At 46.4% G+C, this 21,859-nt stretch overlaps 1 protein-coding gene across 3 annotated transcripts in view; it reads left to right on the top strand.

The window, feature by feature from the left end:
• Positions 1–11,870, top strand: part of NEDD4L (NEDD4 like E3 ubiquitin protein ligase) — a 374,753-nt gene extending 362,883 nt beyond the window's left edge. The window contains exons 28-30 of one of the 3 annotated variants that reach the window (XM_023218344.3): positions 666–762; positions 1,500–1,572; positions 6,511–11,870. In XM_023218344.3, coding sequence (XP_023074112.1) covers positions 666–762; positions 1,500–1,572; positions 6,511–6,613 — 273 coding nt within the window. In that variant the 3' untranslated portion in view covers positions 6,614–11,870. The remainder of the gene's footprint in view (positions 1–665; positions 763–1,499; positions 1,573–6,510) is intronic. The other 2 variants (XM_023218345.2, XM_023218346.3) reach the window with 2 other exon arrangements.
• Positions 11,871–21,859: the final 9,989 nt, after the last annotated feature.

Here is a 21,859-nt window from a genome sequence, read left to right as displayed (position 1 = left end):
CCACTGCACTCCAGCCTGGGTGACAGAGCGAGACTCGTCTCAAAAAAAAAAAAAAAAAAATGCAGAGTCTTCAAATCCTAGTCCAGGTCTCACTTGGCTTGTTTTAAATAGTCCCAGTGACATTACCAGTAAAGCCACCTGGATTCCTGTAATAATGCAGTTAGGTAAGATACACAGATTGTTTTAGAACCCCATCTTTGCCTGTGTGTTTTTGTTTTGTTTTGTTTGGCTTTTCTTTTTTTTTCATTTGATAAAATGATGTCTTCTAGGGAACATGTCTATAGTCTGAAATCCCATCTCATAACCTGGCTTCCTCTCGTGATGACAAATCTTAAATACTATATATTTATAATTGGCTTAGGGGGAACTGGTAAGCCTCGAACACAGAAACATGAGCTCGGTGCCATCAGAGAGTTTGCTTTTTATATCATTTATTTTGGCCTGTTGGCAGAAGAAGAAAGAGATGGACGTTGTGATCACTCAGTCTCTTAGATTAGAGAGGCCAGCTCGTATTGTGGCCATAAAAAAACTACTCAGTTTTCAGAGTCAACTGTCTAGGTCTTACATTGCAATATAAATAAGATTAAGTTCTGCCTGCCTGCATGACAGCAGCATGTGCCATGGGTCACGTGGGGGATATAATGACCTTCTGCCTCTGTTCATAGGCTGTGCTACTCATGGACGCCGAAAAGCGTATCCGGTTACTGCAGTTTGTCACAGGGACATCGCGAGTACCTATGAATGGATTTGCCGAACTTTATGGTGAGCAGGATACCATTAGGTTCAGTTGTCCTCCTGGGAATTTCCAGCCAGGCATGAACTCTGGCCCAAGAACCCTGCTGCCCAGGCCTCTGCAGAAGGCTGTTTCAGGACAGTGTGCCATGCATAGGTTCCATAAAAGTTCAGTTAAAGTGCTGTTACCTGTACTTTATATAGACAACATGGTGCTTCTACCTCGAGGGATTGGGGGGCGGTTTGTGAAGAGATCCATAAGGCTGCTCTTTTTTTTTCCTGGTTTAGTTTTTTAGAAAATCATTAAACACTAGGTTTTGCAGGGTCATTTATATGGTGTAAACTGATCTGTGAAGTCACCTCCAATAGGCAGAATTTTTCCATGTTTACTATAGATTTAAAAATCACTCTCTACTTTGCATACTGAAGGTCACATTTCATTCGCCCTGCCACCTCCAAAACTAGTTTGAAGTTTAAATTTCCAGGGTCCAGCTGAGAGGCTGCAGCTGCCTGCCTTTCCACATAACTGTTGTGTTCGTTAAACTTAGTGCAATTCCATTCTGGAGACAATGCGATCTTTCTGTGAGGTTGTGCAGACCTCTGGCTTCCCTCAACATTAAATATCAGTGTTGCAGCAGAAGACAGTGTCTTGGACCTCACCCTTGGGGGCAAACCCTGCCCTGACAGTAGCTGGACTGCAGACCACACCATACCTTCATTCTTCTACCCCAAGTACTCTTAACATTTCTTTTTCTTTTCTTGTCTAGGTTCCAATGGTCCTCAGCTGTTTACAATAGAGCAATGGGGCAGTCCTGAGAAACTTCCCAGAGCTCACACATGGTGAGTGGCAAAAACACATGCACGTCAACAGCAGTATTTGAACTACTTAGCTGGGTATGGTGCTGGGCTCGAGGCTGTAGATTGCTCTGTTTCCTGTTTGTAAGTAGCTTAGAGAATTAAAGGATAGTGATGTGGATGAAAATAGGAATTGTACAGTAGTGCTAATAAGACGTAATGCGGACCAGGCGCGGTGGCTCACGTCTGTAATCCCAGCACTTTAGGAGGCCGAGGCGAGCGGATCATGAGGTCAGGCGATCGAGACCATCCTGGCTAACACAGTGAAAACCCATCTCTACTAAAAATACAAAAAAGTTAGCCAGGCATGGTGGCAGGTGCCTGTAGTCCCAGCTACTTGGGAGGCTGAGGCAGGAGAATGACGTGAACCCGGGAGGCGGAGCTTGCAGTGAGCCAAGATTGTGCCACTCACTGCACTCCAGCCTGGGTGACAGAGCAAGACTCTGTCTCAAAAAAAAAAAAAAAAGACGTAATGCACTCAGTATGTTTGGCACATAAAGGGCTCAGGCATCCCTGCCGTGGGGAATTTCTCCTCTGAGCCGTCTTTCCCTCGTTATTCTAGGTAATGCAGCTTTCGCTGTTCACCATACATGTATGAGGCAGGCAGCTCTCACCCTCCATAAATACATCGGGTTTTTATTCCAATCTCAAATTGGTTGAGAAATTAGGACAAAATACCCTGTGGAAACATCCTTTTTCAAAGGCCTTCTATGCCCATGAATAACCCGTAATTCCCTGGAATTGAGCAGTAACGTGACTGTGGTTGGAGGAGAGTAAGAGGGCTGACGCGTGGCCGGGGATGCCCAGGCGTGGAGCGTGGCTGCCTCAGAAGGCCCTCTCAGGAGACACAGTGAGGCAGAAGGGTCCGGTTGTTTTCTGAAGAGTTGCGTGAAACCCAGCACAAATGCAGACTAGACAGGATCGATTTCTTGAAGCCAGGTTCAGGGAGCTCTTGCTAACTCAAACTCCCATGTCCCTCATGTTGGTTTTTCTGCAAAAGCCTTCATTTCTTGCTCCTGGGGAAGCAGCGGAAGTGGGCCTTCTGGAAAACGGTGAGCAGCGTAGCCCTGTGTTTCTCATGCAACGGGGTCTGCAAAGCCTGCTCTGGCTGTACTGAGCTAACACGAGCAACCACACACTCCCTGCAGGAAACGCCTTCCCTTAAACTAGAAGTGCTGGCCAGGAGAGAATTCTCATGAAAATGTGTTTGCGAAAACACATTTTCGACTGTGAAAGGTTTTTTACCTCTGTGGGATACCCTTGCCTCTCCAGAAAAGTAGTCTTTTTTTTTTCCATTCATACCATTCACATGACTCTCCAAATGGAAAGAATGTGGTCATTGCCTGTCAGAGCCTTGAAAGCAAGCTGACTCCAGCCTAAAATTGATGAATATCCAGAGCAGTCATTGTCCATGGTTCTCTGGCTTTATTCTGAGGGAAGAATGCTTGAGTAGTTCAGAGCTTTTATCCAAACAGTGTCTGAGTCATATGTGGTTTTCTGGGTTCTACTGGCCTCCATATGAAAGGCACTGGCGTTGAGCCAAGCCCCAGGACTGTGGGTGGTGATGCAGAACTCAGGCTTATAGTACTAACCAGGATGAAGATTAGGAAAAGCGAAATTATTGGGCAGAGTCATCATCTGTGGTCAGGCACTGCTTAATCTTTATGGCAGCCTTATGAGATATGTTATTTCCTTGGGCTGTCAGAAGGCTGGCCCAGGGCTTACCTGAGTCACAGATTCCCAGATCACAGGATTTGAACTCAGGTCTACCAGAATTAGAGCCGGCACCCTTAACCACTATACCAGATACACTGCCTCTGTTGATATAGCCACTTTCTTTTTAGACTTTTCCAAGGAAACCAAATTAGTGAACCAATTTCGTGTTCATTCAAGCCATGTTTCTCCATGACTTCAGGGACACATATCTTACTATTGAGCTGTTTTTTTTATTTCGGAGCCCACATGATTCTGCCGCAAGTAGAACTTCCCAGATAAGACCTCTGAACTCAGTGGTTCTCAACCGCAGCTGCGTGTTGAAACCATCTAGAGAACTTTAAAGAAATCACTGATGCTTGGGATTTGGACTTCATTGGTCTGGTGTGTGACCCGGGCAGTGGGATTTTCAAAGCTCCCCAGATGATTCTTATAGGCTGGCAGGGTTGAAAATTCACCGCTCTTCCCTAGTAAGGGCAAAGGTCTCCTACAGGAGGGGAACAGCCCAGCTGGCTCTTACCAGAACTTATCTTCCTCTTTATGTGTCATGGAAATAAAGCAACTATGTAGTTTTCCCAATGATGTTCTCTCCAGACTAACTTGACCCGGATGGTGGGGACTGGCAGTTGCAAGCAACACTGGCTAGCATGAGTGGAACTGTTCTGCTGTTTCTTCGAAATGGCTTTCCTCCCTACCTGACCCTGCCTGTATTTTGACATAGGAAACAGGAACTTCACTGGCTGTTTCGTGGCAACAGTTCTGCTCTAAAATTTCGCCATACATAGGTTTGATTTCTTCCATGTTTTATGATACACAGTTAAAGTTCAAAATAAAAATCTGATTTCCTAGAAGAGCAGAAGCTGAAGGATCTGGTTCTCTGTGATGAGGGTACCTTTCATTAAGCTTTCCAGTGGTGACCATTGAGTGTCTGACATTCAAAGGACATCATTTCATTGTTCTGTAAAAGGTCACTACTCAGACATTTAAAATTACTCTTCATTAAGAATCACAGGCTCACCTGCCCTTTTAGGAAGATCCAAACAAAAATCATCTCGTTCAGCCCATGCATCTTCCACATGAGGACGCCGAAGCCCTCTGAGGACAATGAGCTCCTTAAGGTCACCCGGCTCATTAGTGCAGACCAAAGCCAGGTCCGTGTGTCCTGACCTCTGAAATGATAGGAACTCACACTCACCAAGCACTCAGTTCATTCTGCGGATGGTGCTAAGCACTTGATGTGATTGACTCATACCATCATCCCAGTGGTCCTGAGAGTTGGGTGATGTTATGACCCACCTTTTTACAGATAACACGGAGATGCAAAATGATGAAGCATTAAGCAGCGTGATTCAGAACCTCAGATCTTGACCTCCCGTCTTTGCCTCTCTCTTCATCATTCCAGTGTTTCTCAAACCTGAATAATCTACGGACCTTTTTTAAAGGGAAAAAATGGTCACAGATCCTCAAGAAGGGGCCTGAGACCCCGATAGGGATTGCAGGCCCAGGACTGTGAAACCCCAGCTGAAAAGCCTGAAGCCACTTTCTGTGAAAGCCTCTTTTAAATGCCATCTGTAGATGTGAAGTCCTGTCTTTATCAATATGATAACAGAAAGTGAAAAGCCTCTATTAGTACTTACTCTTTTAGGATTCCTGGGTCTCTGAGAACCCCAGTTTGAGAAGCACAGTGTTATTCTCTTGTCTTTTAGTGTTTAGGAGCTGTTGGAGAATCCAAGTGGAACTCAGTGGGACTTACTCAACATTTAGGGGTTGTTAAAGGGCCCTCTACAGTATTTGTTTCTTTTCTGTGGCTGTGACAATGGTTAGCTTTTAGTGTATGTGCAAGTGCTGCTGAAGCGAGCGCGTGAATGGTTAGCTTTTAAAACCTAGGAAGTTACTTTGCTCGTTCCTGGAATCACACATCAATACCTGGAGGGGGCGGTTTTAAACACAGACAGTGTGAGCACTCATGGCAGAGACAGCACAAGTGCACTTCAAGAGCTGGGCTTTGGAGCACCCCGGGGCTGTACCTGACCCCGTGTGACCTTGGGCAAGTTACGTAACCCCGCTGTGTCTCAAACTCCTCCTCTGTGAAATAGGGATGAAGCATTACCTGCCTTACAAGGTGTTGCCAGGGTTCATAACATTGAGACAAGACTGGTGGGGCATGGTGAGCACTCCGTGAACTTGAGCTCTTATGTCATAATGAGCTGTGGCAAGTGTGCATGCCATTTTCATGACAGATACACATCAGCAACCACCCCCCAACACATACACACACACACAGAGGTGCAGGTTCTGTGGCTAGAGGCTCTGGTCTTGAGCCCCATGTAGACATTCAGTAAATGTTGAAAGGTGTTCACACTGATACTATCTCTTGAGTAATTGAGCATTTGCTGTATGCCAGGCCCACTGATCCGATCCACTTGGCACCCCTGTGTGCAGTTTCCCCATGTCACAGAAGCACAGAGGCCATCCATTTGTCTGAAAACCCTCACTATTGCCAGGGCGATTTGCAGTTGCCGCCCCCATCTGAAGCCTCTAGATATGTAGGGACTTTTTCTAAACGCAACTTTGCATAGCAAATGTCAATTTTGCCTGACTTTGATCAGAGGAGGTAGCTTAGCACTGGTGTCTCGGAGCCCCGGACAGCCTGGGTTCTATTTGTGGGTCTGCCGTATGACAAAGACTGTGACCTCAGGAACCTTGTCTCTGCTCCAGGAGCTCCTGTGCAGAATGGAGATAACATGACCTGCTTCATAGGGTTGTGATGAAAATGAAGTGAGTTAATAGAGAGAAAAGCACTTGGCTTGAGGCCTAGTGTGGAATAAGTAATAGTATTAGAGACAGACACAGTCTTAATTCGTGGGTAACTCCAAAAGCATCAACTCTGTGGTCCAAGAGTTTGGAAATGTTGCCAGTTACTTTGCTTTTCATGTTTCCCTTCCCACCAGGATTGTTCCAAGATCTGCATCTGACTACAGCAGAGGTTTCATGGACCATTCGAAAATGTTCTTTCTCTGCAAATTACAAGAGCTTACTTAGTGTGGATGTTTCATAGCTAGAGGTTTTTGGGTTTTTTTTTTTTTTTCCAGGTAATCAAAATTGTTGATTAAGGCTTTTTTATTCTCTTACTCAAACACCATGCCCTATTAACCAGATCTAGGAAGTGTTGTTGTGGCTTTTCACCTATACTTTTTGTTCCTTTTGCAGCTTTAATCGCCTTGACTTACCTCCATATGAAACCTTTGAAGATTTACGAGAGAAACTTCTCATGGCCGTGGAAAATGCTCAAGGATTTGAAGGGGTGGATTAAGCACCCTCTGCCTCGGGGGTGTTTGTTCTTCAAGCAAGTTCTGCTTGCACTTTTGCATTTGCCTAACAGACTTTTGCAGAGGCGATGGCAGAGAGCAGCTGCAGGCATGGTCCCTGGAGCCGAGCCTTCGCCTTGCACTCGTCCAAGTTCGGATGTGGGAACCTGGTCCCAGCTTGAGTTTCTGCATTTCCCACCACAAATTATCAACTGGTTGATGTGTACACTAATTACATTTCAGGAGGACTTATGCTATTTATGTTGTGCCTCTGCAGGCAAAGCCCTTAATAAATATTTTACATCCTTTCTAATGACAATGAATGGAATTAATCACTCTACAGGTATAGTATTACAACTCATGTTTACTTTTTAAAATGATTTAGACCGATTTTCAGATTTTATTTCGTTATGATTAAAGACGTCTCATGTACTTGGAAAAGTGAGCATTTTTTTTTTTTTTATATTCCACTTTCATACCAGGCTTAATGTCAATGACATTTTTATTTTTGAAGTCTCTGACACCTCCACCCTCTACTTTATTAGAATTGGAAGGCAAATTTTTGTCCAAAAACCTTCTACAGACAAGTACTTTGAGAGAATTTCCAATATAATATTAGACATAATAATTTTTTCCATACTCAGAATGAATAACTGGATATTATGTTTTTGTTTTGGGGTTTTTTTGTACAAATTTAGCTAATAGCTACAGGCCGAGAGAATTGTAACATAGCATGACAAATTTTGTGTTGACTTGAAAGGAATCACACCATTATTCCTTAGAAGTAATTACATGTGCTCTAACACATTTGAGACAGGGTTGGACTCCCATTTCTCATCAGAGAAATTATTTAGCCCTTCCTGGCGCTGTACAGTCATCTTTTATTCTATTTCCTCTTCGCTGTTTGTAGTAGAGACATTTTGAATGAAACTTGGCACTGCTTGATTCAAAACTGTGGAAACCAGATCTGTTCAGTCTCCTGTTTGTATGTGTTTGCTAATGGTAGCTAAATAACCAGTTTTTGTTGTAAATGCACCAATTCTGAAGGCACTTTATGTACTACATGGAAGTCATGTCTGGTTTTGTTTTTATTTTTTTATCATGAACATTAAATGTGATGATGATTTCTTTTCCCTGCACACTTCTTTCCGGTGCAATATCTATCCATTGTGAATCTGGCTGCTGGTGTATAAAAATCTGGATGTAAAGCTGAGCCTACAGACCTGTCCTCACCAACTGTTTTGTGATTTCTACTCAACTACAAAGATTTATTTAATGTACACTTAATCTAACTGAGTTTTGTTACCAATGACCTGTTGCATGCTTCGATACCATGTACTGCCTGAGTTGTGTCTGTTGTGTGCTAGATTAAAAGTGAGACAGAGACTTGACTTGATCCTCTGAGCTCAAGCTGTTGAGCTGGTAGTGGCAGAGGACTGAGGGTACCTGCATAGTTTGATTCTTTTCCACGTGTAAGTCTCCATTGCAGAATTGTCGTGCTTTGAGAAAACACCTGAGGTAGTGTAGGAGTTGAACGACCCCATTGTCCTTTTTAACCTGTGTTGTCCTAGACCCTGTCTTAGGGGACACTAGAGATTTGATCTCATGCCAGTCATCAATAGGACAAAAGAGTTGTGGTTTGGGGAGGTCCGTTTGTTACATAAAAAGAACCTTTCTGTGTAAGAAATTGCCTTTTTTACCGTGCCCTGGGTGGCATGTGAGAAGCCATGGAAGGTTGTCGTCGTAAATGAGTTGTCTGAAGGGGTGCAGAGGCCTGAGGTTTCTAAAAGAAGGTAGATTTCTACAGAGCTGAGTGTTGGTTCCTTTTTCTTATTGGTTGAAAAGTACCTGGTAGTGATCAGAAAACTTAGATGCTATGTAACTTAAAAAAAAAAAAAAAAATCCTGCTCATTGGTTTTGACTGTTGGTGAGACGTTTCCCCTACAGTTAACATAACAAATGTCTCAGTGGTAAAAAATCCCCTTTTTGTAAGCCCCTGTAGTCTAGAGTCAGTTTTCTTTTTAAGAATCATGCCAGAGCCTGAGTTGAGCAGTACGCTTTCTTGGTTTTTGAGAGTAATCGTGTAATTGTAGAGGGAGAAATCCAGTTCTAGCCTAAGAACTGGGATTCTTCTGTCATCTTGTAAACTATGTATTGAAAAAAACAGAATAGTCACTAAATGCATATTAAGTCAAGTATTGGAAAGTATAAAAGAAAAATCATTCTGACAATTTCTAAGCCAGAAGCAAACAAGAATTACTGAAATCCACCCCATGAATTCTTGGAAGGCAGTAATTGTGAGTGACACCTCAGTTCATCAACCCCTTAATAATACCAGCTTAATTTAAATGACAACTAAATATTGCTGAAGTGGGGTTTTAGTATTTTTTTTAAAAAAGCAAAACAAGGTTCACTAGTCCTCAGCAATTCTCGAAGTTTCTCTCTTTGCCTAAAATGGTCATAGATCTTGATTCTTCTGAATCATGATGACCACGCCCCATCATCTTCACAGCATAATTGCAGGTGGCAGGAAAGACAGTGTGCTCTGTGCTGGGTGAGGAGCAGTTGCTGGGCCATTCCTTGGGCCCCGACCTGCCCTGTGAGTAGCCCTGGGGGAGAGAGGGCAGTGCTGCCTATCCCAGAGGTCGCAGCAGCCACGCCGCTCTGCAGGCTGGGCTCTCTTTATAGCCAGAGAAATCACCTTAATGCAGTTTCTTTAGTTGTCTGCTGAAGCTGTAATTATTATGGGCCACTTACGTGAGGCTGAGAAGTACGTGCCAGAGTTCATGCACTGCCTATTGCAGGTTTCTTAACATCAGTTATCACGGCTGCCTGTGTGTCCTGGCTATTTCCATTCCTGCCCCTTGTTGGCCCGAGGAAGGACGTGGAAAGAGCGCCTGGCGGGACGAAGGTCCAACAGCCTGTGCCTCTCCACCGCTGGTCCCGGAGCCGGCAGCAATGAGGCATTCATTTTCTGTGTTACAGTGTACTCCCAGCTTCAGTGCTCTTTTCCTTTTTGCCTGAAATGTTTATGCTTCTCTGTAGCCAGTCCTCTAACAAATCACAAGAACAAAGGTAAGACACTTGACTTTTGTTTCCAGGACCCTTCAGCAGGTGACATCAGCTATTCCCTGAATTCAGACAATGAGGGATACAGAGCGACTTGGCGTGTATTATTTCTCCCATGTAAGGACAAAGGGACAGATTATTATTAATATTTTTGAGACATAGTCTCGCTCTGTAGCTCAGGCTGGAGTTCAGTGGCTCAATCTCAGCTCACTATAACTTCTGCCTCGCGGCTTCAAGTGGTTCTTCTGCCTCAGCCTCGCCGAATAGCTGGGATTATAGGCACCCGCCACCAGGCCTGGCTAATTTTTGTATTTTTAGTAGAGACAGTTTCACCATGATGGCCAGGCTGGTCTTGAACTCCTGACCTCAGGTGATCCTCCTACCTCAGCCTTCCAACGTGCTGGGATTACAGGCATGAGCCACCGCACCCGGCCTCACAGTGACAGATTCTGAGAAACAGTGTGCAAAACATTTGAACCGTTTTCTACATCTCCCATTGTTGCATAGACAGTGTGCACCGCTGCTCACTTGCCAGAGCCACAGTGGCCCTCTCGAAAGCCAGGTTCACACACAGCAACTTTTTAATTGTTCTAACAGTTACCCATTAACAGTCGACTCCTGTATTTCTAAGAGTCTTGTACTCACCTCTGAAATTTAAAAATATATAAAGAGAGCCTGGGTTAATCAGTTCTGCAGCCCCTACCCACTGTGCTAATTCTGTCCTCCTTACCCTGCCCCTGCACCCCTGTACTTACAGGGAGAGGTGGGAGGCGCTGTCTGGTATCATTTTCTGCCTTGCCAGTAGGGGGTGCCGCTGTGCAGGTTAACTGCCTGGCCTGCTGTTTCCCTGACTTGCCCCGACCCCAAAGATCACTTGCTACCTCTGTCATTCAGGCATTGGGGTACATCCTGATAAGTCATGTCAGAGCTGCCAATTTCAGGACTGAGATGTGTTTTTAAAAAACAAATCCTTATAAACTCCACTTTGTACTTTAGATTTTAAAACGGGGGAAAAAAATGTGATGTTCTTTGGACCACTTTTTTAATTTATATAAGCCTTAATGAACAGTGTCTGTACATTTGCATACGCACACCCCCACCCCAGAGTGTTCTCAGTATGTCAGAGAAAATGCTGTAGCATTCAGACAGGAGCTTGGAGAATGGTCTCTAGAAAAAGGGTGGCTTCCTGTTGGCATGAAATTTTCCAAGCAAACCTCTCATTAAACATCCGTCGTTTGTTAAAGATGTTCCACTCAAAGCAACGCATGTTTTAAAGGCATGTCTTTCTGTTCGTTGGTTTTATGTGTGTAAGGAATAGCATTGCTGTTGGCACCTAAGCTTGCGTGCACTGCATTCTCAACCCCGTACCAGTGCATCAGAAGCCTTCCTCGTGACCGTAACTCTGTATAACTCCGTGTCTGCAGATATCTGTGTTCCTATGTAAGCCAGTTTTCCCCTTTCACTCAGACTAATTTCACCGAGATTGTCACGGTTTCCTTCATGTTAACTTTGCGTGACTTTGTTCTTCCTTTACTACTATGTATGTAATATATATACATATATACGTACATATGCTGTCCAAATATATTTGTATATATTTGTATAGCATTTTTACACCTTTATTCAGTAATCTGGTTTCGAAAGGGGGTGAGAGCTTAGTCCCTTCTACAGTTTTCTCCAAGCTGTGTCCCGCGAATTTCGACCCTTGGAGCCTGAGAAAACCCTAGGAAGATGATGTTAATTTGCTGTCATTTCGTAATTCAGGATCTATCATCAAATGAAACATGAAAAAAGCAGTGACTTTTAAGGTGAAAAGTTTCAAGCATTCCGAATAAATTATCAATGTGTCATAACTTTTTATTATAAACCCACCACCTAATAGGAAGCCAAGTACTATTTGATACAGTGGTAAAAACCAAACTACCTTGAATTTTTTTTAAGACAACTTATGAATAATGCTCATTTCACAATCAGAGTAGCTTTAAAATATGGTTGAATTTGATACACACAGGAAAAGTTTTCTTGAAGAACAAATCCTTTTCGCTTTTCTTTTTTCTTGAGAGATCTAAAGAGAAACTGTAGATTGTTTTCCTGACAGCAAAAGACTGATGTGACGAAATGAAGTCATTGTAAAGAAGCGATGCAACTTGTCAAATATTTAATAAAGAATTATGGAAGCTGGAACATTTTCTACATCAAGTATTATGGGTTGTTTGATTTAAAACTTCTTTGTGAATGCACCAGTTGTTTCAGAGGGGTTTAAATGCCTGCAGATTTATAGTGCGTTCATTTCCTTCATCTCCCTAAAAGCTCCACCCTTTTAAAAACATTAAAGTCTGGCCGGACATGGTGGCTCACGCCTGTAATCCCAGCACTTTGGGAGGCTGAGGTGGGCGGATCACTGAGGTCAGGCATTCGAGACCAGCCTGACCAACATGGTGAAACCCCATCTCTACTAAAAATACAAAAAATATCTATATATTAGCCAGATGTGGTAGCGCATATCTGTAATCCCAGCTACTCAGGAGGCTGAGGCAGGAGAATCACTTGAACCCGGGAGGCAGAGGTTGCAGTGAGCCGAGATCATGCCATTGCACTCCAGCCTGGGCGACAGAGCGAGACTCCGTTTCAAAAAAAAAAAAAAGTTAAAGTCTGCCCAAAACACATGGCTTAAGCCTACTAAAAGGATGCACATTTATTCTTATCCGTCTGCTGTTTTGTTTTCTTCTTAAACTTGAGAATTAATGATTTTATGTAACATTTGTATAATCCATGTTAGTCTATTCCTCAAAAGGCATCTTTGTATGCCTGGCCCTCAACTTGTGTGAGAGTTAATGAGATTCAATAATGAATCCCCAAGTTGCTTCTCAGAAAGGTGCTGTCAAAATCCCGACCGTCAGGAGATCAAGACCATCCTGGCTAATACGGTGAAACCCCGTCTCTACTAAAAATACAAAAAAACTAGCCGGGCGAGGTGGCGGGCGCCTGTAGTCCCAGCTACTCGGGAGGCTGAGGCAGGAGAATGGCGTGAACCCGGGAGGCGGAGCTTGCAGTGAGCCAAGATCGCGCCACTGTGCTCCAGCCTGGGCGACAGAGCGAGACTCCATCCCAAAAAAAAAAAAAAATCCCGACTGTGTGTCACTGCCCTGTGCAAACCCGGTGACATTTTTCCTCGTGCCATTTCATTCCGCTCAGATCATCTCAGACTCCTGGAGAATTTTCCCTTTTTCTTTAGTACTGAGCTTCCTCTTGATGTGCTTAACCCATCCCGTTGGGGCAGAGGAGATAGCGGGGAAGCGGGACATCATTTAGTCTTTGGTTTCTTGCAGTTTGTCTTTTTCCATTAACAATGGATGGCATCTTGCCAGGAAGCTGTCGGCAGTACCTGGAATTCCTGCCTCCTCCTCCAGAGTTACGAGTACACATGGGAGGCACAATTGGACTGTGAATATTTGTATGTTCTTTCTTAAAACCACACATGGTGGAACGAATTACATCAATGACACAGTCACTAGATTAATAAGCTTTTAACCTGCTCTGAAGTCCAAGACATTAGGCACTTGTGAGATGGTGAAGCTCCTGGTAAAAGTGTTTGCGGTGAGCGTGGGTGTCCTGAATTCTGACACTAGCTTTCCCGGGGTTGGCCCTCAGAGCCGTGTTCAAAGAGGTTCCTGAGGTAAGAACACAGAAACCACTTTCTGGGAGAGAACACTTCTCAAAACAGCTTCCAGAGAGCTCAGGCTATAGAATCTCTAAGGAATCATTTATAGGACTTGAATGGGCTGGAAAAAATTTGAGCATGAGTTTACTTAAGACCCAAGACACAGTCCTTGGTAAGTAGGCCGCAGTGCCCAGCTGTCACCCAGTGGGGGCTCAAGAGAGCAAGAAGGGGGAGTCCCTGTTGGGAACCTTTTAGGGCTGAACTTAGGCCGCACTGGGAAAAAGGTCAGTCTCCCCAATTAGCCTGTTGCTGTGTTCCTTCCTGCCCAGCCCCCTTCACCGTGCCCCATGCTGCTCCTATGCCTCCTCCGCTTTCCTCTGCAAAGTTCCCAGCTGGGCTGCAAGTCTCGGGTACCTGGAGCCCTCCTGTCACCTCCAGGCATAGTGGCCCTCACTTCCCAGGGGCCCCCTGGGGACGAGGCATCCTGAGCCCTCGGTGCTTCCGGGTGAAGGTCAGAGACTGTCCCTGTGTCACCTCTCAGGCCCACTCAAAGCACAGACTCCCACAAGGGGTTGTGGCTCTTCCAGGTCCTCTGCTGGTCTTACTGCCTTGGTGTTTGAACTGGCTGTGATAAACTTCATCCTTTTCTTGGCCAGGTGTCCCCAGAAACTACCTTTTCAGATGTGCCCTTTTCCCGGGGCTCCAGGCCCCTCCCTCGCAGCTCTGCAGCCTTGCTGCACAGTTCCCCTTTGGAATAGTGAGGGAAGACCGTGTTTCCTCCACACATTTTTGCCCACTCCCCACCTCAGTTCTTGGAGTAAGCCTTTTTTCCTCTCCGAGGAAAGGGCTTACTTGCAGACAAATGAGTTTGGAAGGGGTGTCCGGTACTAGAGCAAGCACACCTCCAAATAGAGCAGACTGAAACTGAATAGGGCCGAGAGGGATGGGTGAGAGCCGCATTCCTGTGATTAAAGGCAGATTCGGGTGGTGTCTAAGCAATACCCTAGCTAGGGAGTTTTAAATACTGTTGCTGGAATCAGGGAGTCGAGTTCCGAATCCTGTTTGGCCTTGTCCAGACTGAGTACCAAGGCTAAAGGCAGAAGGTTCTGCGCTGCCGACTGCCCAGGTGTCAGCGGCTCGAATCACGTGATCGCGGAATCTGTGGCCCTGCAGGGCCGGCCTTGCTTTGTCTAACGCTCTCCTTTTCTATGTGAGTCCCGGGGTTCTTGCCCTTGATCAATCCAGATATGACCAGTACTGTGGGCCTGGAGGGCCAGGTTTTGTTCTCATGTGTGGCCCTGGACTCTGCTGGGGCAGCCCTGCCTCCTCTCTATAGACCCAGAACAGCCGCCCCTGTGGGCGCTTCTCCCAGCTAGAAACCTGAGGGCTGATGGGCGACAGTGGTCAGCTTCCTACTGCCCCTGTGGGCCGTGGAAGTGGGCGGGACCTCATTCACCCCACCACCTCCGCCCAGTGGCTTGTCTGCAGCAGAGGGGCTACTCAACATTGAGCTCAGGAAGGGAGGCCAGGAAGCCGCAAAACGGCCCAGCTTGGGCAGTTAGGGGCAGCGCGGAATGGACAGACCACCTTGGCCTGGCGGTAAGCCCAGCAGAGACAGGGCCGGCAGGGTTCCATCCTTCTGCTTCCCAGTTCAGGCAAAAAAAACCCCAGGTTTTCCCAGGAAATCTGCAAGCACATTAAGCTGGTCTCTTCTTTAAAAAAGTGCAAGGATGGAGACAGTCCTACTTGTCCTGAGGAGGATGGGCCCTGTGCCAAGTGGCCAAGCAGTAGCAGGCTGGCACTATAGGTGGGGAAGGAGCCAAGGAGCCCCAAGAGGAATTGACAGCAAGAAAATTTAAAGAGTGTAAGTAGGCCAGGCACAGTGGCTCACACCTGTAATGCCAGCACTTTGGGAGGCTGAGGTGGGCGGATCACCTGAGAGGTCAGGAGTTCGAGACCAGCCTGGCCAACATGGTGAAACCACATCTCTACTAAAATTATAAAAATTAGCCAGACCTGGTGGCATGCGTCTGTAATCTCAGCTACTCAGGAGGCTGAGGCAGGAGAATCGCTTAAACCGAGGTTGCAGTGAGCCGAGATTGCATCACTGCACTCCAGCCTAGGTGACAGAGCAAGAGACTGTCTCAAAAAATAATAATAATAATAAAGAGCATAATCAACACATCATCCCAGCATGGGAGTGTATCTTGGCAAACATCCGCAACAAATTTTGTCCTTCAGGACAGGGACCAGAGCCCACCATGCCCTCTGGGTTATGCCTTGTCTTCCTCAAAATTGAGGAGAAGCCCTTGATCTAGAGCAAGACCCAAAAAGCTGGAGCAAAAGAAGCAGTAGGTGGGAATTAGGGCCCTTGCACCCCGGAGCATGCTATACTCTTCAGTCCTCAGTCTTTGAACAGTGAACCCCGGGATGTGGAGCTGGGGGAGCTGGCCCTGAAGGCCAAGACAAGCCTGCACTCCACAGGCGCAGGCCCAGGACTGCCCACACCTGTTAGATGGGCACAAACAGGGGGCCTTCGCTGCCCAGCACCGATCTCCTCTTGCACTGGGGCCGTTTCCATGCTGTGCCAGGGGCTTCGATTGTTAGCTCTTTCAGTGTAATTTGCCTCTTTTGGTTTAAAATAGTCTTTGGGGAATAAGTATTCAATTTCTAGATCAAACTCCTTGTTGAGGCTCTTTCCTCCAGAGGTCCCTGGTGGATCCTCATAGGACAGGCTGGGCCGGGCTCTCTCCTCGGGCCTAGGGTGTCGTCCTCTTTGTCCCCTGAATGGGGTTGCAAGTACTCCAGGGCTATCCTCCAGGGACACCTCTATGGCTTCTGTGATGCTCACCCAAACTCCAGCTGGTCGGTCAGCCCTGAGGCCCTCAGCCATGGGATCACCCTTCCCTCACCACAGCTCCCCCTTGTGGCGCTCCAGTAGGGCCCTCAGCCATGGGATCAGCCTTCCCTCGCCACAGCGCCCCCTTGTGGCGCTCCAGTAGGGCCCTCAGCCCTTTCTGCCTCTCTGAGCTGCTTACCTGCACCTGAGTGAGCGGCCTCCGAGCCACCTGCAGAGCCTCCCACGGGGATGGGAAATACCTAGTGGCACCCAAAAGAAAAGGGAAGGAGTTGGGAACAGTAAGCCAAGCTGCCGTGGAGAGTTTATCTTCAGCCTTCAGCATCCTTTTACAGAGAGAACTTCCCCTAGGGACAGTGGCCTTCCTGCCATCTACCAAGCTTCTGCAGTCTTCAGTTTACTCTCTTATAATATTTCCACACCAGCCTACAGAGGTAGATGTTATTAGCACCAATTTACATACAAGGAAACAGACTAGGAGGTTAGGAGACTTGCAGAGTGGTTCTCTGAACCCAGGTTGTCTGGCTCAAAGGCATTATTTAGCCACCAACCCTACTGCCCATTCCCTGCCCCTCCATCAAAACCTCCTGTCTGAGAAACCAGAGTGTCAAGACAGAAGAAATCATCGATAACACTGAAGGCAGCACACTAAAGGGGAGAAAGAAGACTGGAAATTGGTCGTTAGATGTGACCATCTGGAGATCTGCCATCCTACTGCCCACACATCCTGACGAACAATAAACTCATTTATACTAAGATGTGAATGACTGATAGGCTAAACACGTGACCCTTCCAGAAGAATTTTCATTTTGACAAATACCAAAGGTGATGCTTGGTTTATATCAAAAGGAATAAAGGTCAAATTTATGGCATTTATGTCCCAGCAAATTGGGGAGGTTTTTGAGGGTAGGGGGCCTACTTAAGTTTACAAAATCCTCTGACGCCAGTGGAATATGGGACCCCAGCACAGTGTGAAAAGCCAACCTGATCTCTGGGACAGTCCTAGTTTCAGCACCGTCTCTCTGGCTGCCACAGGGCAGAACCCCCAGCCTCCCTCCAGCCTTCCCCACACCACAAAACAAGCATCTCATATTTTCCAGGGACCATCCAGGGACAACATAAACTTCCCTTTGTCCAACAGAGTTAAAGGACTAAAGGGACCAGAGACTGAGGACTGGATTTTCTACTCCCAGGAACTCTTTGATGAAGCTCTGAGATGCTGAATTTTTTAGAGTTTCTGTTATTAAGGGATTTTAGATATTAAGTTGTAACATACAGTCATGCATGGCATAAGGACATTTCAGTCAGCAATGGACCCCACATACGATGGTGGTCCCGTGAGATGATAATGGAGCTGAAAAATTCCTATTGCCTAGTCATATTGCCTAGTGACGTCATAGCCTTCGCAACATATCACCCTTTCTGTGTTTAGCTACGTTTAGATGCACAAGCCCTTACCATTGTGCTACAATTGCCTGAACAGAATAGTCACATGCTGTACAGGTTTGTAGTCTTGGAGCAATAGGCTGGGCCATATAGCCTAGGTGTGTAGCAGGCTATGCCATCCAGGTTTGTGTGAGTACACTCTGATGTTTGCACGATGATGAAATCGCCTAACGACGCATTTCTCAGAATGTGTCCCAGTGGTTAAGCAACACATGACTGTATTTAATATTGTTTATAGCAGAAAGTTTGAATTTGGGATTTGTCTTTTGATTTCTAGTTATGTAGCTGTCTTAGCAATTCTACGACTCTGCCACTGGGGTCATCATGCTCCCTCACAGTCACTCTCACCATGACCTCAACCCCCATCCTGGCCCCCTCTTGCCTCCTCTGCATTCTATATTTACTTAGAAGATCCTTGCTTGTTCATCTGTTGAGGTTGTCAGGGGGACATGCCCTCCCCAATGTAATGAGTGTTTAAACAACAATCAGGCCTTTGAACCCCAGGCTCCAGTTAAAAAGTAACAGGCTAGATACTGAATCAATAGGAGGCAAATATTAGCTACGGAGGCTGAGAGAGACCGAGTTGGGAAACACTTACTGCTGGTGACATGCAAACAGCAATGGCCATCCCCACCTGAGGTCCAGGAAGCCCTGGGAGCCCTATGACCTTGGGCCTGTCATTGTCCTGCTCTACATGTTGAACATTGAAGCCACCAGCCCTTAATTAACTTCTAGACCTCCCTCAGTCTGGACCTCTGCAATATCTCACTCAAGGGTGTCCATTGATTTTTCCCCTTCCCAGTCATCTTACACTCATGTGAACCTGCTTCCAGCAAAGTTCTGATCTTGTCAGTCTGCTGCTGGAAAACTTTCCATGACTCCCCATTGCACTGCTGACTGCTGCTCAAGGGCATCTACCTGCTCATCAGGACATGTGGGCAGTAGGATGGCAGATCTCTGGGTGGTCACATCTAACCACGAATTCCCAGTCTTCTTTCTCCCCTGTAGTGTGCTGCCTTCAGTGTTATCGACGATTTCTTCTGTCTTGATGCTGCGTCTTTGGTTTCCACGACATTTAAATCTTCTGGTTACTCTCTCACTCTTGAAATACTCCTACGATTTTTTCTCCTCCCCTAAAGGTGGGTGTTCCCCAATAATTTGTTCTCGGTGAGCTCTCTCTTTCTCTGTCTCTCTCTCTCTGTCTCTTTCTCCTCTTCCTCCTCCTCCTCCTCTCATGGCTTAAGTTAGTACCTCCATGTGGACAATTCCCAAGTCTGTCTCTAGCCCCAGCTTCTCGCCAGACCCTCGTCTCCAAAAGCCTAATGGACTCATCATAGGACATTCCTCAAGTCACCCAAACTGTAAATGTCCCAATCTGAACTCACGCTCCTTTTAAACCTCTCCTCCTCCGTGTTTCCAAATCTCTGGGAGTTGTTCTCTTGTATCTTCCAAGCATCCACATTGGAACTTCCTCAGTGACCTTTCACATGGTTTTGCTCCCCAGGTTGAAAGAGTGACAAAGTTCAGTTTTCTATTCATGCATTCACTCATTCGTTCAACAAATATGCATTGAGTGCCTGCCATGTACCAAGCACTCGTAGGGGTTAGTAATACAGCAATGAAAACAAAACAAAAGAAAGATCACTTCCATCATGAGATATATATTCTAGTGGAGGCAACTAAATGAGAAACATATAAATAAGTACAATATATGGTGTGTTAAATGTTGATGAAGCCAGGGGGAAAAATAAAGCAGACAAAGGATCTAGGTAGTATGGGAGGGTGCAATTTTGGATGGAGTGAGTCAAGATGAAGAATGCCGGGAGGTGAGTGAGCAAGCCATGAGGCTTTGGGCAGAGAAACAGCAACTTCGGAGGTCTTAAGGAGGAACAGGAAACAAGATAGAGCCTCTTTGGGACTATACCAAGGTGAGCCATCTGTTAGCCAAGTGAAGGATCAAGTAGAAAGTAGAAGGAACATGGACGTCAACGAGGTCCAGGCTGGAGCTAAAGCATCATCAGCGTGTACATGGTGTTTAAAGCTGTGACACTGAAAAGGAGGGGTCCAAGGATGGGAACGTGAGATGGATCCAGGAAAGGAGGAGTGGTCAGAGAGGTGAGAGGAAAACCAGGAGACAGTGGTGACCTGGGACAGATTGGGCTGGGAGCAGAGTATATTTATGAAGAAGGGTAGATCAAGTGTGGTATGGCCTGCTGGTAGGTCAGCAAGATGAGGACTGAGAAGCCATCACTGGAATTATCAATGTGGATGTCATTGGTGGCCTTAATAGGAGAGATTTCGCTGGAATTTGGGGGCAAATGCCTCACTAGAGGAAGAAGGGGAGGAGGAACTGGAGACAGGAACACCCATGACAGCTCAGGCACCTGGATTCTCCTCTTCATTTCCACCCCCTCTCCACCTTGCTTGCCTCTGTAACTGCTGCCCAAGTTAATGTCCTGACCGTACCTCCCACTTGCTCCCTTCCCAGTTCCCAGTCCAGTTTGCACTGGTGCAGCCCAACTCCAATATCCACATTCTCCTGCAGAAACCCTTCAAAGGCTTGCCTGTATTGACCAATGAAAATGAAACTAAAATCTGCACTCCTTATGAGTAAAGTCATTCAAGGTCAGGCTCCTAACTCACCTTTTCTCTATGCTCCTATAGTCGCTGTTTGGACGAACGGGGAGGCAGGATGGTGCACTTCCGGGTTCTTCTTCACCACCAACTCCTCCCATGTGTGCGAGAATGCAGCTGACGCCCGGGAAGGTGCAGATTAATCAGGCATGCACCAGGTGATGTCAATCCGAGGAGACCAAGATTTACCTGGTGGCACCTGCGGAGCGGCCCCCCTCCCCCGACATGCCCGTGCCCCGCCTATTGCCCTTCCACTCCTAGAAAAGTTGCTCCCAGCAGATGTGCCGGGGGCGGGCTTTCTCAGCCCCCACTCTTGTCGGGACTGTATTAGAAACCCCCCCCCCCCCTTCCCCCAGCTCCGGTCCCTGAAGCTAGATGACCAAAGAATAAATTTGCAGTTTTGCTTTTAGCCTTGCCTACTCGCTGGTTCTTTTGTACCCGCTGGACTGGTCTTAGAAAAAACAAATCAGTGGCATCAAGGGAACTGTTCCATCCCCATGCAGCCCTTGCATTGCTACCTTCTTGCCTTTGCTCCCACCACTCTCTCTACTCGGAGTGACCTTCCCATGCATCCAAATCTAGCCAACCTTCAGGGCCCATCTCAAATATCACCTCCTCCATGAAGCCCTGCCTGATTCACCCCACCAAATGAAGTTCCAACCCTACTCTGAGTTTACAGTACTTTTTTCCTTTCTGTCTCTTATTGTGGTTATTTGTATGACTGTCTCCATCCTATACATCACCCGAAGCACCTGAAAGTGTGGGGCTAAATCAATGCTCTCTGTACCTTGGATGTTCAATAAAACTGGATTACAGTAAACTAGATGGTGCTGGGGAATAGGTGGGGGTGTTGCTGGCTATAAGGAAGTTCGGGGTTGTCTGTGGATTTGTGTTTGAGGATCTTTGCTGTTTCCTGCCTGTGTGTGCTCCTGAATAAACAGTCAGACACTGGCCAGGCTGCTGAGGATTGCCCACCTCACAACCCTGATGGAGGGGCCGGGTTGACTGTAAGGCAGTCACGTGGGGCTGGGCACAGAGGCTCACACCTGTAATCCCAGCACTTTAGGAGGCCAAGGTGGGAGTATTACCTGAGCCCAGGAGTTCAAGACCAGCCTGGACAACATAGTGAGACCCCCCCCCCCATCTCTACAGAAAGATGTTAAAAACTAAAAAATTAGCCAAGCATGGTGGTACTTGCTTGTAGTCCCAGCTATTTCAGAGGCTGAGGCAGGAGGATTGCTCAAGCCCAGGAGTTGGAGGCTGCAGTGGGCCATGATCACACCACTGCACTTCAGCTGAGGGACAGAGCACGACCTTGTTTCTAAAAACAAAAGTCATTTGGAGTCTCTGGCAAGAGAGCAAGAGAGGAAGCCATGCGATAGTCGCGAAGACACTGACACTGAAACTGCAGAAAATGATCAGAGACGGTCACGCCGCCTTGGCCTGAGTGTTGCAGTGCCTGTTGGCGCTCCTTGTTTCCTGTGAAGTAGCAAATGAATGAGCTACCTTTTTGCTCTGCCTCTCATACTTGTCTTCCAATTTCCAAGCTTCCTGGTCTCCGCAACAATTTAGTTCTCCAGAGAC

This window comes from Piliocolobus tephrosceles, chromosome 18 (assembly GCF_002776525.5).
Source record: "Piliocolobus tephrosceles isolate RC106 chromosome 18, ASM277652v3, whole genome shotgun sequence".
NCBI classification, from domain to species: Eukaryota; Metazoa; Chordata; class Mammalia; order Primates; family Cercopithecidae; genus Piliocolobus; species Piliocolobus tephrosceles.
The sequence above is the reverse complement of the archived record's forward strand: the minus strand, read 5'-3'. Positions and strand labels throughout refer to the sequence as shown.